The 16,173-nt window shown below is 46.0% G+C and overlaps 1 protein-coding gene across 1 annotated transcript in view; it reads left to right on the forward strand.

Annotated features, from left to right (window-relative positions):
* Positions 1 to 15,199, forward strand: part of LOC132827376 (coiled-coil domain-containing protein 60-like) — an 84,729-nt gene extending 69,530 nt beyond the window's left edge. The window contains exons 10-14 of the mRNA XM_060844036.1: positions 1,364 to 1,462; positions 9,358 to 9,498; positions 10,374 to 10,508; positions 11,472 to 11,661; positions 14,778 to 15,199. Of these exons, the coding sequence (XP_060700019.1) occupies positions 1,364 to 1,462; positions 9,358 to 9,498; positions 10,374 to 10,508; positions 11,472 to 11,661; positions 14,778 to 14,885 (673 nt within the window). The 3' untranslated portion in view covers positions 14,886 to 15,199. The remainder of the gene's footprint in view (positions 1 to 1,363; positions 1,463 to 9,357; positions 9,499 to 10,373; positions 10,509 to 11,471; positions 11,662 to 14,777) is intronic.
* The last annotated feature ends 974 nt before the right edge of the window (positions 15,200 to 16,173 follow it).

Below are 16,173 nucleotides of genomic sequence, written 5' to 3' on the forward strand. Positions count from 1 at the left end.
CGTGCAGACACGGCGAGAATGTGCAAAGTCCACACAGATAGTTGTTCAAGGCAGGAATTGAACCCGAGTCTCTGGCTCTGTGAGACAACAGTGCTAACCACTGTGCTGCCGTGCTGTGGGAGTGAATGCCCATTTCATTTCACAAATTTATTGTATCCATTGGTCCCGATGTGGTGTCCTCCACATTGGGGAGACTGGGTGCCTCCTAGCAGAGCGCTTTAGGGAACATCTCCGGGACACCCGCACCAATCAACCACACCGCCCTGTGGCCCAACATTTCAACTCCCCCTCCCACTCTGCTGAGGACATGGAGGTCCTGGGCCTCCTTCACCGCCGCTCCCTCACTACCAGACGCCTGGAGGAAGAACGCCTCATCTTCCGCCTCGGAACCCTTCAACCCCAGGCATCAATGTGGACTTCAACAGTCTCCTTATTTCTCCTTCCCCCACCTCACCCTAGTTCCAAACTTCCAGCTCAGCACTGTCTCCATGACTTGTCCGGACTTGTCATACCTGCCTATCTCCTTTTCCACCTATCCACTCCACCCTCTCCTCCCTGACCTATCACCTTCATCTCCTCTCCCACTCACCCATTGTACTCTATGCTACTTTCTCCCCACCCCCACCCACCTCTAGCTTATCTCTCCACGCTTCAGGCTCACTGCCTTTATTCCTGATGAAGGGCTTTTGCCTGTGACGTCGATTTCGCTGCTCCTTGGATGCTGCCTGAACTGTTGTGCTCTTCCAGCACCACTAATCCAGAATCAGGAATCAGCTGGGACTGAGGCCATTTTCTTAACAAAATAAATCTCAAATAACTTATTTAATCATGTGTATTTAATGCTTTGCTTTCTTGTCGGTGATTCTGGCCCATTTGACCAAGATCATCATTTGTGATCTTTGGCTATCTGTCAGTTTCTGTTCTTGATCAAGGAGATCTCGCTGTCTGTGGCAGTTAGTTGGGATTTTACTGCAGATTCTCATGCAAACAATGTCCTGCATACTCTCAGGATTTCTGTTTGACAAAATAGGGAATGTTGGCTCCAGCTATCAATCCTCTGGTGCGTGACCATTTCTATTATTAAGATCAAGCATTATCAACATTCACTTGTGTAAAGTGTCATTAAATAAATACAGAGGCCCAATGATTAAGCTCATTAAGTTTTCAGATACTACCTGGGGAAATATCCTATAGCAGAAACATCACCTGATCGATTATTTTTTCAATATGAAGCTTGTTCACTGTTCCTGTCCATAATGGACAATGCAGAAGGACTGAATGTACAGTATTCAAAGATCGTGAGGTGTCATTGTTGACTAGGTACACTAACTGGGTATGATGACAATTCTCTTTCTGCCTATAGTCCAGCAGCAGCCCTGAGTAATGAGAAAAGAAACATCATGACCAATTCCAGCACAGAACAATGGACTGACCTCAATAAACCACAGGATAGGCCAAAAAGGTATTTCTCAAATTAAGGTTGATACCTGAAAAAAATGTCTGCAATCCCAATTTGTTTGGTGAGAGTATGGAGCATAAAATCAGTGTTCCTGATGTTCATTTTAATTTGGTGTGAGCACAAGTGTAAATCTCTTCGGGCATTCAATCTATGTAAGCCTCTTGGGGAGTATTCCTGCCTTCGTTATGAGTTATGCTGTGCTGTGAGATGATTTTACTCAGTCAATAATTGACTGCATGGAGCTTGAGCCGTGCTGCAATACCAACCTGGCTGTGTCTTCATCATAAATAAGTAAATAAAATTCGTAGCAAGTTTCTAAGTATAGACTTCTGTTCATGTGATGACAACAGTTTAGAGAAAAATAAAACAATAATTTGAATTCATCCAGCATCTTAATGTACAAAAGCATCCCAAGGTACTTGACACAGGTGTGAGGAAAATATCAAAAGTAGAAACAGATAATTTACAGCAGAGAAGCAAGTCATTTTGTGCATCACAAGTGAGCTGTTTCAGAAAGAACCCTCTACTAATCATACTGACCATACCGTGGACTCTAACCTTGTAAGTTATAGGAGCTCATAGGACCATAAGACTCAGAGCAGCAGTAGGCAATTCAACCCATCAAATCTGCTTTGCCTCATACTGTACCTGCATATGTAGTTAGAAGCATTGCTGACCATACTGATGTCATTGCACTAACTTGTCCACCTCTGCTCCTTAAAATAAATGACTAGTGAGATAGTTGATGCATTGCTTTTAATTTTCCAAAACTTCCTTTTTATCCATTACTTGGACAAAGGGACAGATTGTATCATTTTCAAGTTTGCTGCTGATGCAAAGGTAAGTACGAAAATAAATTGTTAAGAGAACATAAGGAAGGTACAAAAATATACAGGTATATGGAGTAAATGGAGTATAAAATGTGAAATTGACCATTTTGGATATAAACATGTTGTCTAAATGGTGACATGGCAGAGCTTTGAGATACAGAGCTCATGTATGAATCACAGAAGGTTTGCTTGCAGTTACAGTAAGTAATTAGTAAAGCTAGTAGGATGTTATCATATGGTGAGGGGAATTGAACACAAAGGCAAGGAGGTTATGCTTCAGTTATGCAGGGCACTAGTGAGATGTCATCTGGTGCATCGTATACAGTATTGGTCATCTTATTTAAGGAAGGGTGTAAATGTGTCAGAAACAGTTCAAAGAAAGTTTGCCCAATGCATTCATGGAATCATAGAATTCCTACTGCAGGTAATTTGGCCCATCGAGTCCACACCAACTCTCACCCAGATTCACCCCATCCCTGTAAACCTCCATTTCTCATAGCTAATCCACCTATCTTGCATATCCTGGACACTATGGATATATTAGCATAGCCAATCCACCTAACCTGCACATCTTTCTACTGTGGGAGGAAACCCACGCAGACATAGGGAGAGCATGCAAACTCCACACAGACAGTCATCCGTGGGTGGAATTGAACAGGGTCCCTGGCACTATGAGGCAGCAGTGCTAACCACTGAGTCACTGTAACACCCTGGGGAATGGAGGAGTGGGGGTTATTTTATGAAAAAATGCTGGACAGGTTGGCCGAGTATCCCCTGGAGATTAGAAGAATAGGAGGTGATTTGATTGAAACATACAATATCATGAGGGGTCTTGATAAGGTAGACGTAGAGAGGGTGTGTCCATTTATGAGAAAATCTAGATCTAAGAGTTTCTGTTCAAAATTCAAGTGTCATCCATTGAAACAAGATGTGAATATGAGGCAAAAGTTTTGCTTTCAGAAGGTCAACAGTCTTTGAAACTCTCTTGTTGGAAAGGTGGTAGAAGCAGAGTCCTTGGATGTTTTTTTAAGATGTATGTAGATAGTTTCTTGTTAAGTAAGAGGGTGGAAGGTTATCAGTGATTGGCAGGGGTGCACACTGGATGTTACAATCAGGTCAGCCATGAAGTAGTTGAATGATGGAGCAGGGGCTAAATAATTTATCAGGTCTGGCAGCATCTGAGGAAGAGGAAAATCGACGTTTTGGGCATAAGCCCTTCATCAGGAATGAGATGAAGGGCTCCTGCCTGAAACGTCGATTCTCCTGCTCCTCAGATGCTGCCAGACCTGCTGTGCTTTTCCAGCACCACTCTAATCTTGTGTTTGATTTCCAGCACCTGCAGTCCTCACTTTCGCTTGACTAAATAGCTTATGCCTGCTGCTAATTTGTATGTTTGTAAGTTACATTTTATAGTCTGAAAGAGCCACATATTCAAAGTGGCCTTCCAATTTTTTTTATATATAGATATTTTTATTGGGAATTTAACATTTTGACAAATTTACAAAAATAAGCAGAATTTTCAAGCACAAACATTAATATAAAAATAGATCTTAAATATATAATCATCAAAATTCAACTAATCCACAATCATCCAGAGTGTATAGTTGAGTTGCTTACATCCTTCAAATAAGAGAAAATGTTCTCTAATACACTCATAACAGTATGATAAAAAGGAAGCTATTTCCAAACAATAAGAACAAACAAAAAAAAATTAAACATGTTTGAATGGAGATCTTCCCCCTTGTTCTCAGGAGGCCTTACTACCTTTCCAACGTTCCACCATATCCTCTCCCAAACAGTGTCCCACCCTCGACCCGGGCGCTCCTTAATAGGATTTAGATATAATACCCAGCTAGAGTTAACAGTGAGCGCCGCACCCCCACCCCTCCCCACCAATACCTGAGTATATCTAATAGCATCAATGCCACGTACAAACACACATAACTATAAAATTACAACTCCAACAGATTACAGTTAAGTATAATAACGTAGCAAGGAAGACAACCCCGCTCCCAGAGGCAAAAGTAAAGTAGAATAAAGTATCCATTTCTCCCCACGGAGTGTGGGAGAGGCAAGCCAACATAAATTGTCTCTTACGATTTATTTAACCGAGTCTAAAAGTTTCTTGGCCTCTTCCGATGATCTAAAATTATACTCGGATCCTTCATGGGTAAAGCATAGCGTCGCTGGGTAGCGTAAGGTGTATTGAATATCTAAGTCCCTTAAACATTTCTTCACCTCATCAAACGCCTTCCTCCTTCGTGCCAAAGCCGGGGAGAAGTCCTGAAATAACATAATCTTGGATCCTTCATGAATCATAGCTTTAGGATCCTTTCCAAGCTTTCTGGAGGCATCCAGGAGTATCTGCCTCTCCCTATAACTCTGCAGCCGGAACAGGACCGGGCGTGGGCGCTGGTTTGGGCCAGATCCGCGTACTGCGACCCGGTAGGCCCACTCCACCCTTACCCGGTCAGTTTCAGCCCCCAGGTTTAAAAGCTGGGGCAGCCATCGCTCCAGAAATACTACTAACTGTCCTTTCCCTCCTTGCTCTTGAAGGCCCAGCAACCGAATATTCTTTCTCCGATTTCTGTTGTCAATATCATCCATGTAGATTTCAAAGGCCCTGACTCTCTGCTCCAGAGCTTGCACCTGTTCTGCAGCTGTTTGAGCTGCAGCCTCTGAGGTCGTGGCCTTTAGTTCCGCCCCCTCCACTCGGCCCTGCAATTCTCCAATAGTTTGACTCTGTTTCTGTAGCTTTTCTTCGAATGCATTCCATCTCTGTCGGGATTCTGCGATGAAATTGACGAGTGTCGATTCCAATCTGGCAATCATCTCTATAAGGCCTGTTTTTACATCAGCTGCAGCAGGAGGAGAGGAGGGTGGGGGAGGGGTCTTTGTTTTCTGAGAGCTGCGGGGTCCCTTTGATTTACTCATTATCCACTCAGTATTAGACTATTTAAATATAATATTCAGCAGCTAATTAAGATTAAAGAAATTTTTTGGGTGGTTTGGCAAGTGTGGTGGGGGCAGGAAACCCACTTTTCCCAGGTTTTGGGAAGGGCTCTGTAGACTCAGACTTGCTGAGTCGCCGCCATCTTGGATCTCCTCGGCCTTCCAATTTGATTTGTTTGAAAGTGGAGGCTTATGGAACAGTGTTGCAGAGTAACAAGCAGCTATTTGGTAGTTTAGTTTGTCTCATTAATAATTATGTTTTACAAATATTCATAATATTGCTGCGCTTTCTTCAGTGTTACATGTACAGGGTATCCTCAATTATCCGAACGAGATGGGCGGGCACTATTTCATTTGGATAATCGATTATTCGGTTAATCGATAAATGCCTTTTCTCTGGGGCTCGGGAGTTTTTAAAGTCTGCTCCCTATTCAGGGGACTGCAGCAGCACACAGCGCGCAAGACCCCACCCCCATCATCACCCCCCGCATCCAACACCGCCCCAGACTGCCCTGCACCCCGAACCCCGTCCAACACCACCCCCGCCCAACACCATCCCCGCCCCCAACACCGTCCAATACCAAGCCCCGTGCAACACTGCCCCTGCCCCCAACCCTGCCCAACACCACCGCGCCGCCCCCAACCTTGCCCAACATCACCCCCCACCCTCAACCCCATTCAACATCACCCCCTGCCCCCAAACCCATCCAACACCACCCCCCGCCTGCCCCTGCCCCCACAACCGTGACCAACACCACCTCCTGCCCTCAACCCTGTCCAACACCACCCCCTGCACAAAACCCCCCGCACAAAACCCCCTACCCTCAACCCTGCCCAACACCACCCCCAACCCCAACTCCAACCCCATCCAACACCACTCCTGCCCAACACTGCCCCCCCAACCCTGTCCAGCACCACCCCCTACCTGCCCCTGCCACCAACCCTGTCCAACACTGTCCCCTGACCAACACCACCACCGTCCCCTCCGCCCTGTCCAAAACTACCCCCCACCATCACCCAACACTGCCCCCGTCCCCAACCTTGTCCAACACCACCCCCACTCCCAATCCTGTCCAACACCACCACCCGCCCCCAATCCTGTTCAACACCACCCCTCGCCCCCAACCCTGTCCAATACTGACCCCACCCACTATCACCCCCGCCCTCAACCCTGTCCAACACTACCCCCCCACCCTCAACCCCGTTCAGCACCAGCCCCTGCCCCCAAACCTATCCAACACTTACCCCCCCGCCTGCCCCTGCCCTCAACCCTGTCCAACACCGCTCCTGCCCCCAAACCTATCCAGTACCACCCACAGCCCCCAAACCCATCCAATACCGCCCCCCCGCCCAATACCGCCCCCCAACCCTGTCCAACACTGCCCCCAGCCCCGTTCAACACCACCACTGCCCAACACTGCGCCCCAACCCCATCCAACAGTACCCCCGACTACCCCTGCCACCAATCCTGTCTAACACCACCTCCACAACAACCCTGTCCAAGACCGGTCCCCACTACCAACCCCATCCAACACGGCACTCCACCCCCAACCCTCTCCAACATCACTCTCGCCCAACACTGCCCCTCGCCCCCAACCCCGTCCAACACCGACTGCCTCTGTCACCCAACTCTGTCCAACACTGCCCCCTGGCTCAACACCACCCTCCGCCCCAACCCTGTCCTACACTGCCCCCCAACCCTCTCCTACACTGCCCCTGCCTGCTCCGCCCCCCCAAACCTTGTCCAACACAGCTCCCCGCCCTGCCCATCACCACACCCCGCCCTCAACCCTGTCCAACACCACCCCCGCCTCCCCCAACCTTGTCCAACACCGCCCTGCCTCCCCCAACCCTGTCCAACACCGCTCCCCACCCCCCAGCCCTGTCCAACACCGCTCCCGCCTCCCCCACCCCTGTCTAACACCACTCCCCGCCTCCCCTAACCCTGTCTAATACCGCCCGTGCCTCCCCCAAACCTGTCCAACACCACCCCCGCCTCCTCCAACCCTTTCCAACACTGTTCCCCGCCCCACCAACCCTGTCCAACACCGCTCCCCACCCCCCAACCCTGTCCAAACCGCTCCCGCCTCCCCCAACACCTCCCCGCCCATCACCACACCCTGCCCCCCCAACCCCGTCCACTACCGCCCTCGCCCAACACCACACCCTGCCCCCCAACCCCGTCCAACACCACCCCCTGCCCAACACTACCCGCCGCGCCCCAACCCTGTCCAACACCGGCCCCGCCTCCATCATCCCTATCCAACACCGCCCCCCGTCCAATAACACCCCCTGCCCCCAAACCCATCCAACACTTCCGCTCAACCCTGTCCAACACCACCCCCAACCCCATCCAACACCACCCCCCCGCCTGCCGCTGCCACCAACCCTGTCCAACACCACCCCCTGCACCTCAACCCCGTCCAAAGCTGCCCCCGCTCCCAACCCCGTCCAACACCGCCCCCCCGTGCCCCAACCCCGTCCAACACCACCCCCCTGCCTGCCCCCGCTTTCCCCAACCCTGTCCAACATCACCCCCACCCCCCAACCATATCCAACACCGCCCCGTACCCGCCCGCCCCCTCTCCAGGGCAGTCAGACTGTACATAAACAACAAGACTGCTACTGCAGCTGCTGCTGTCTTTGTGGGGTAAGTCTCCAAATAGCAGACACAAACACACAACTTTTTATTGCAATGTTTTGACAGGTTCCATGTTTGCCCTGTACAGGACAATGTTGGAGAGATTGTCGGGGGAGACAGGGAGGGTGGGGGTGTTAGGGTTAAGTGTGGAGAGAGAGAGAGAGGGCGGGAGGTCAGTCATTTGGAGACGGTGCCTGTTTAATCACTGTAAACAAAAGACGCAATCATTGTTAGAAACATGGTTTTGATTTAATTTTTCTATCAGGACCTCGAGATCTTCTTCAGATAATCCGATTTTTGGATAATTGATATTCGAATAATCAAGGTTCCTCTGTAATCCGACTAAAAGCTCATTTGAATGTACTTTTAACAATGTCATTGAATGATTCCAATGAGATGTGTCATAAGTATGTTGGATGTATCAATTCAGGTTTTTTTACATTAATTCTTGGAGTATTGATGTTCCAGGCTGGGCCAACATCTATTGCCCATCCCTAACTCAGGGCGGCACGGTGGCACAGTGGTTAGCACTGCTGCCTCACAGCGCCAGAGACCTGGGTTCAATTCCCACCTCAGGCGACTGACTGTGTGGAGTTTGCACATTCTCCCCGTGTCTGCGTGGGTTTCCTCCGGGTGCTCCGGTTTCCTCCCACAGTCCAAAGATGTGCGAGTCAGGTGAATTGGCCATGCTAAATTGCCCGTAGTATGGGTGGGTTGCGCTTCGGCGGGTCGGTGTGGACTTGTTGGGCCGAAGGGCCTGTTTCCACACTGTAAGTAATCTAATCTAATCTAATCTAATCTAACTGCCCTTGACAAGGTGGTGGTGAGCTGTCACCTTGAACCACTGCAGTCCGTGTAGTGCAGGGAGTTCTAGGATTTTAATCCAGTGATACTGACGGAATGGTATTATGATTCCAAGTCAGAATATTGTATTGGAGGGGAACTTGGTGCTGTTCCATGTATTGCTGCCCTTGTCCTTCCTATCCTGGTAGAGGTAATCGGGCTGGAAGGTACTATGGAAGGAGACTTGGTGAATTACTGCAGTGCAACTTGTAAATGATTGTGGAATGAGCAAATTTGAGTTCTGTAAAACCATCAGAAGGGCTTAAATCCTGTTGCATGCTCATTAATGTGCCTGTCTGAAATTTATATGTGCGTTGTCTGATGCAATCAATTGGCAAACCAATTACTGATTGAAATTAGCATGGAAAATAGGACAGAATCCAGAAAATCTGAATCAACCCAAGGTCTTGTAGGTTGGCTGAGAAGGTTAGGCTTCTGGCTAGATAGCTTAGTCAGATAGCAGGAGTATTATTGTGAAACATTTACCTGGTTTTAACACAGTATTAAGAGTTGTATGTGTGATGAGTGTGTGGTACTGTCAGGTGGGGCTGACTGAATGCCACTTACAATTAAGTTCCCTGTACTCAGACTGAATTTAACTTGGTTTACACTCTCTTGTTCATTTCTATCAGCTCACCTTTAGACCTTGCTTCAGAAACCAGTCTGTTTGTTGCCAGCAAATCCTCTCTCCCTCTGGAGATGCAGTCAAAGTTCATCGAGGTAAATGAGGAAGCAGCTTTGTGTCTCCATGACAACCTGGAAGCCTTGGAGAAGTGCGTGTACACTTTCTTATCTATACTTCATACAATGTTGAATCAGATTTATTTATGGCAGTTTTGTCTTGAATTAAAAAAAACAGATTCAATGATTTAGCCTTAAAAAAAATAACCTGTAATAAATAAAATGCCAACTTGAAGTAGTGCTGTAGTACGTGCCTCTGTTTTAATTTCGCTTTTGCTAATTTTAGAGCAACAGTTTGAGTTTTGAATGAGCTGCTTCTAAAATATAACACTAAGTTCACTATACAATGCTTTTCCCATCTGCTAATTTGTTTTATAATGAAAACATCAATCGAGTAGTGGGGCTGGTTGGCCTACTCCTGTTCCTAACCGCGTTCAGTTATTTGTGAACGACGTAAACTGAGACGAATATGAATCACTTCTTGCTCCATTCTTACTGGTTTTTAACCGATAGAAAGCAGCTTCCAATGGCTCTTAGAGGATCCACAATACCCCGCTCAGTTCCAAATTGTGGTATTGTGTAGAGGCTAGGCAAATCCCAAAGTGGAGGAAAGATACAAGGCCCAACACTCCTTTTTGCCTGCTCCTCCCTAAAGTTGTTTGGCCCTACTTCCAGGGGGAGGTGGTGATGGAGTCAAAGAGTGTGGTGCTGGAAAAGCAAAACCAGTCAGGCAGCATCTGAGGAGGTGGAGAGTCAACGTTTCAGGTAGAAGCCCATTCTAATGAAGAGCTTATGCCCAAAACGTTGACTCTCCTGCTCTTCGGATGCTGCCTAACCGGCTGTGCTTTTCCAACACCACACTCTTCGACTCCGATCTCCAGCATCTGCAGTCCTCACTTTCTCGTAGTGTAGATGGAGTGACAACGTTTACCTCGTCACTGACAAAATGTTCTATTCTAAATTTTAGGAAACGCTGGGAGATTAGCAAGTGCAAATTCCGTGCCCTTGACAGTGTAGTCAGCTTTTATACATTCAACGAGGATATGCAGAGATCACTTCAGGAATCTAAAGGAGATAAAATACAAACGAATACAGAGACCTGGTAAGTATCAAACGTCAAAGAAGTTATTGTCTTTCCTTTGTATGCAGTGAAACGGTTGATGAAAAATTAAGTGAGAAATGGGCAAGCAGTAATTAAGAATCCAAAAAGTAGGAATAAATTACTGCAGATCTGGAATCTGCACTGATAACAACAAATGCTGGAGATCACAGCAGGTCAGGCAGCATCCATGGAGAGAGACCAAGCTAACATTTGGAGTCCAAATGACTCTTCATCAGACCTGAAAAGAATTCTGAGCTTTTATGTGAGTGGTTTGATCCCTAGTTGCTCCAGTGGAATGGTTGTCTGCCCTGTCAAACGAAAATGTCAACCATGCAGATGGTGGAGATTCTGGGTATAATCTCCAATCTGTGCTGAGGTTGCTGTAGAAATGATAGAATTGACCTCGGCACTTCTTGGAATGGGAAAATGAAAAACTTCTCTTTAATAATTGTCACAGTCACTACAGTGGGTTTCCAGCCAAGTTAAAGGTCCTTTAACTACAGACTGGCCTTTCATGATAAAAGGTCCTTCATAAGAGCACAAGTCCAGCACTGACAACAATGCATGGTCATTGGTGAGTGTATTATAAAACATACATGATGGCTCATCATGAGTGATTATCCTGCCATTACTTATTATCAACCTCATGCAGAATGGCTATTAAAAGATGCAGAAGACAGTTGTCAAGCATCCCTATCAAAGGTCAGGACTGTCAGTAACAGGTAACAATTATCATGCACAGCCGCTTTGAGAAAGAGAGTTCAGTATTGTTACTGGACAGCAAAGAGAGACTTCCTTTTTTTTCAAAAGTTAAAAATCACACAATGCCAGGTAATAGTCCAACAGGTTTATTTGGAATGACAAACGCTGCTCCTTTGTCAGGTAGTGGAGCAGGATCATAGGACACAGAATTTGTAGCAAAAGATCAAAGTGTCATATAACTAATGCCATTTTGTTTTTCAGGTATTCCAGCCTATTATGTCGAATTCCTGAGACTGTTAAAACAAACCAAAAGATCGACCGAATCCTGAAAAGATTGAGAAGGTTTGGAGAGCGGCAGAGTTTCCGAGTTCGGCCACATCAGTTCCTCAAGGTGCTCAATGGACTGCGAACCTGGGAGTTGTGTTCTCCAGATATCAGTGCAGCTATTGAGGTGAGAACCAATCTGCATAATTAGTGGAGAGAGTAACAGGCAAATTCCAATTTCACAAAAAAAATTTAGTGTAAGCGGCAGCAAGTCATATGTCATGAGATTATTTTACCTTTGAGAAAGGGAGGCTTTGCTGAGAGTCGTTGAAATAAATCTTTATATTTGTTCTTGTGAAAACCAGAGAGTAACAATGACAAGATACACTTATTGTTCATCTAGTACATGTAGCCATGAACTTCCTTAGCTTGCTGCTGTCAGTGTGCCCCAGCCTGGTTTATTTCCAATTTTGAGCTTAAATGTGTTTCCTATAATCTTACTGCTTGATGTTTTTTAAATAAATGTCAGAGATCTATAAAGTGTATAAAAGCAAGGAAATGATGCTACACCTCTACAATCATTGGCCAGTCCATATTGTGTTCAGTTCTGGGCACTTTATGGAAAGGAGGATTTATTTAGATTAGATTACTTACAGTGTGGAAACAGGCCCTTCGACCCAACAAGTCCACACCGAACCGCCGAAGTGCAACCCACCCATACCCCTACATATACCCCTTACCTAACACTACGGGCAATTTAGCATGGCCAATTCACCTGGCCCGCACATCTTTGGACTGTGGGAGGAAACCGGAGCACCCGGAGGAAACCCACGCAGACACGGGGAGAACGTGCAAACTCCACACAGACAGTCGCTTGAGTCGGGAATTGAACCCAGGTCGCTGGCGCTGTGAGGCAGCAGTGCTAACCACTGTGCCACCGTGCCACCCTGGAGGATGTTAAAGCCCTGGAGAGAGTTCAAAGGAGATTCAGTAGAATGATAGTAGGATGAGGGATTTTAGATACAAGGAAAGATTAGAGAAATTGGAGCAGAGAAGAATGAGGTCACCTTATTGAGGCGTTCAAAATTATGAACAATTTTGACAGGGTAAAGGATATTTGGTTTCGCCTAGTTGCTATGTCAGTATTGAGGGGTCACAATTTCAACATTGTCTGCAACATAACTCGGAGTGAGATGAGGAGAAACCTCTTTACTCAAGAGGACTATTAGAATTGAGAATGCACAGCCTGAGAGAGTGCTGGAGGTGGATTCCATATGAGGTCTCAAAACACGATTGGATATATATTTGAAAATGATGAATTTAGAGAGTTATGCAGATAGGGCTGGAGAGTGAGATGAGCTAGGTAGTTCTCTCAGGAATAGGATGGGTTGAATGGTGACCCTTTGTACTGTAGCAGTCTATGATCACATGAGCTAACAGGTATAATTGAAGCAAGCTCAAGCAGTTGCTGCATGTTTATTGCAGACTGCACTTGTTTCACTGCAATGTGCTGATGTTAGCTGTTGCGTACAATGGCAAGGTTTTGGTGAGTGCCAACCTGAAAGATGTAAATGGAGGGTTTGAGTTACAAAACTAGACTGGAAAGGCTGGGATCTTATTCGTTGAAGACTAGGAGGTTGAGGGTGACCATATTGAGGTCTGTAGAACCATGAAGAGCATGGATAAAGTGAATAGCAAGGTTCTTTTCCATAGGGAGGGGGAGTTCAAAACTTGGGGGACATATTTTACGGTGAGAGGAGAAAGATTTAAAAAGGACATGAGGGACAACTTTTTTTGACACAGAGTGTGGTTCATGTGTGGAATGAACTTCCAGAGAAAGTGGTGGTTGCAGGTATAGTTAGAACGTTTAAAGGACATTTGATAAATGCACATGGACCAAGCACAAGTAGGTGGAACTAGTTTCGTTTGGGAACATGGTTAGCATGGACTGGTTGGACCGAAGGGTCTGATTCTGTGCTGTATTTCTCTATAACTCTATGTGAATGTTGGGAGACTTGACTAAGGCAATTCAATTGACAATCAAGGGGAAAGTGGTGCTTTTCTTTCTTATACAGTCAAGGCCCTTGGTATCTTGCCAATGTTAATCTTACTTCTCAGCCAAAGCCAAGGTCCTGTTTATGTGCAGGTAGGGACATATGCATTGTGTGACAAGTTGCACATGGAGCTGAGCGCTGTGCCGTTGTTTGTGAATGGCTTTCATTCTGACCTTATATTGGAGAGAAGATTATTGATGAAGATCACCAGGTGTAGGGTGCTATCCTGAAGCAGTACTGGTGCTCAATAATCACACTTATTTTCCTGTGTGCTGGGTGTGACTCCAAAGACTGGAGTGCTTTCCCTGAACTCCATTGAATTAAGTTTTCTTTGGGCTCCCTGGTGCCATGTTTGTTTTGAAGATGTCACAGGCTATCACTCTCACCTCTAGAATTCTGCTAATGCCTAATAACATAATTATTTAAATAAAAGCAAATTACTGCAGATGCTGGAATCTGAAACCAAAAGAGAAAATGCTGGAAAATCTCAACATATGTGACAGCATCTGTAAGGAGACAAAAGAGCTGACGTTTCGAGTCTAACTGACCCTTTGTCAAAGGGTCAAATTATTTTCTTTTCTCTAATAACTTACATAATTTTTTCCTCAATTTTGCCTCAATTGATCATAGCTTGTGAAGGATAAATTCAGGTAGTGAGAGTTTAGCGAACTCTTTGTCAAAGAGAGCATCATCGCCACGTTCAATTCTGTTCTCATCTGACAAGCACATTTTCCTCTTGGAGTCACTGGACAGGAACCCAAAACACAATGGAATGTTGAGGTGAAGTATTGTCATTGTGATCCTGAGTGGCATCTGCCAACAATACTGACCAAGCAATATACATATTCAGTACCACATCCAGTACAGCATGCACCTACAAGCCATGAACGAAGACCTTGATTCTCATTTTATTTCCTGCTGTAAAGTCTAACCATTGATGAAGTAATGGGAAATGGAAAGGGGTTTTCTGAAATTCCCATCTAACACTAAAATTATGATGGTGCTTCTTAAATACGTAGGGGTTTCACTTTTTATATAAATGCTCATGTCAAATGCCTTTGTGCATTACTAAAAATAGCATTAGCTGGCTTTGTTTAAACTGCTTATCCAGTGTTTTAAACTAGCACCCAGAGATATTGTGTGTAAGTAGCAAACTGTCAGAGGGAACAATATCACTGTAACTGTCCTGTGCAGAAGGATCTGTTCCCATATTGCACTGAAATCATCTATTATGCTATTTAATTCACAGTTTATGCGGGACAAGGTAGTTCAGATGCCTGCAGCTGACTATGACAACTGGTTACAACTAAAGTTAGATTTGCCGAAGAGGATACAGAGTGCGCCACCCCTCAGGTGAAAATTACACCGAAGGAGGATGGAAAACATTGTTGCAGTCGTGATGCCCACGGAACTTTTGAGAAGTTATTTCTAAAGTCTTTTTAGGCTAAATGTAAATGGACTTTAATTTCTTTTGTACAATATTAAAGGACATTTTTCTGTCTGTTATATTAAACTGATCCAGCCAAACAATAATACCAAAGGAGTTCTTCACAAGTGTTACTCAGTTTGTAATTTCTACTAAGGGGCCTCATCCCCATGCTGCTAGGATGAACCCAGGGGCAGGCAAGGGGGCTCGCTGTGTGGAGAGCACAACTGGCAAACCCTGGAAATTAGGTAACCTTGGAATTGAACATCAGGGTTGGGGAAGGAGTGGATGTGCTGAATGCAACCCCTCCCCCCACCCTTGGTGTTCAGCACCCCCCTCTCCACCCCCCCCCCCCCCCCCACATACACTCATACCCTGTCAAGATCAGTTGCCACACCACATCCTCCCAAGAACACAAGAAACTACAGGGAGTTGTGAACACAACCCAGTCCATCCTGCAAGCTAGCTGCCATCCACTGACTCCATCTACACTTCCCTCTGCCTCAGGAAAGCAACCAACGTAATCCCACCCCAGTTATACTGTCTTCCACTCTCATCCATCAGGCAGAAGATATAAGAGTTTGAATACACATTTGAACAACTTCTTCCCCGCTGTTAACAGACTTCTGAATGGACCTCTCAAATGGCAATGTTGTTTTCTCTCTGCGCACCTTCTCTGTGGCAGTAACACTGTATTCTGTTCTGCTACCCTGTTGCATTTTGTATGCTATGATCTGCCTGTGTAGAATGCAAAATGACACATTCCATTGTATCTCAATAAATGTAACACGAGTAACTCAAATTTAAATCCACACTCATCTGTGCTGGGGTCTCTATTCGATCCAAGGCTTTGGTGCAGTACCAACAGCAACCACCGGTTCTATGGTAGTGCTGCTGAGTACAGAAGAGCTGCTGTCCTCTCATTGGTCAGCTGCTGTCAGTGGGCAGAGCCTCTTGCCTGTTAAGACCCAGGGTGGGAGAAGAGGCAGGGAGTTCTTCCCAAAGCGAAGCTTGTGGGGTGGGGAGGAATTCTCTCTGACTCTTTAGTTAGTGGCCAAGCCTCCCACCTCTTGTGCAGATTCTGCCTGCTGTGCCAAAACTAAGCAATTCATTTCAAAGCATCTTCAGTCACTTCATCTGTGACTCAACTGGTATGAACATCTCTGTGAGCTAGTGTAGATTTCGAGCGTCTTGCAATCAGGCCACCAGTGTCCAAACA

The sequence above is a fragment of the Hemiscyllium ocellatum genome, chromosome 24 (assembly GCF_020745735.1).
Source record: "Hemiscyllium ocellatum isolate sHemOce1 chromosome 24, sHemOce1.pat.X.cur, whole genome shotgun sequence".
NCBI classification, from domain to species: Eukaryota; Metazoa; Chordata; class Chondrichthyes; order Orectolobiformes; family Hemiscylliidae; genus Hemiscyllium; species Hemiscyllium ocellatum.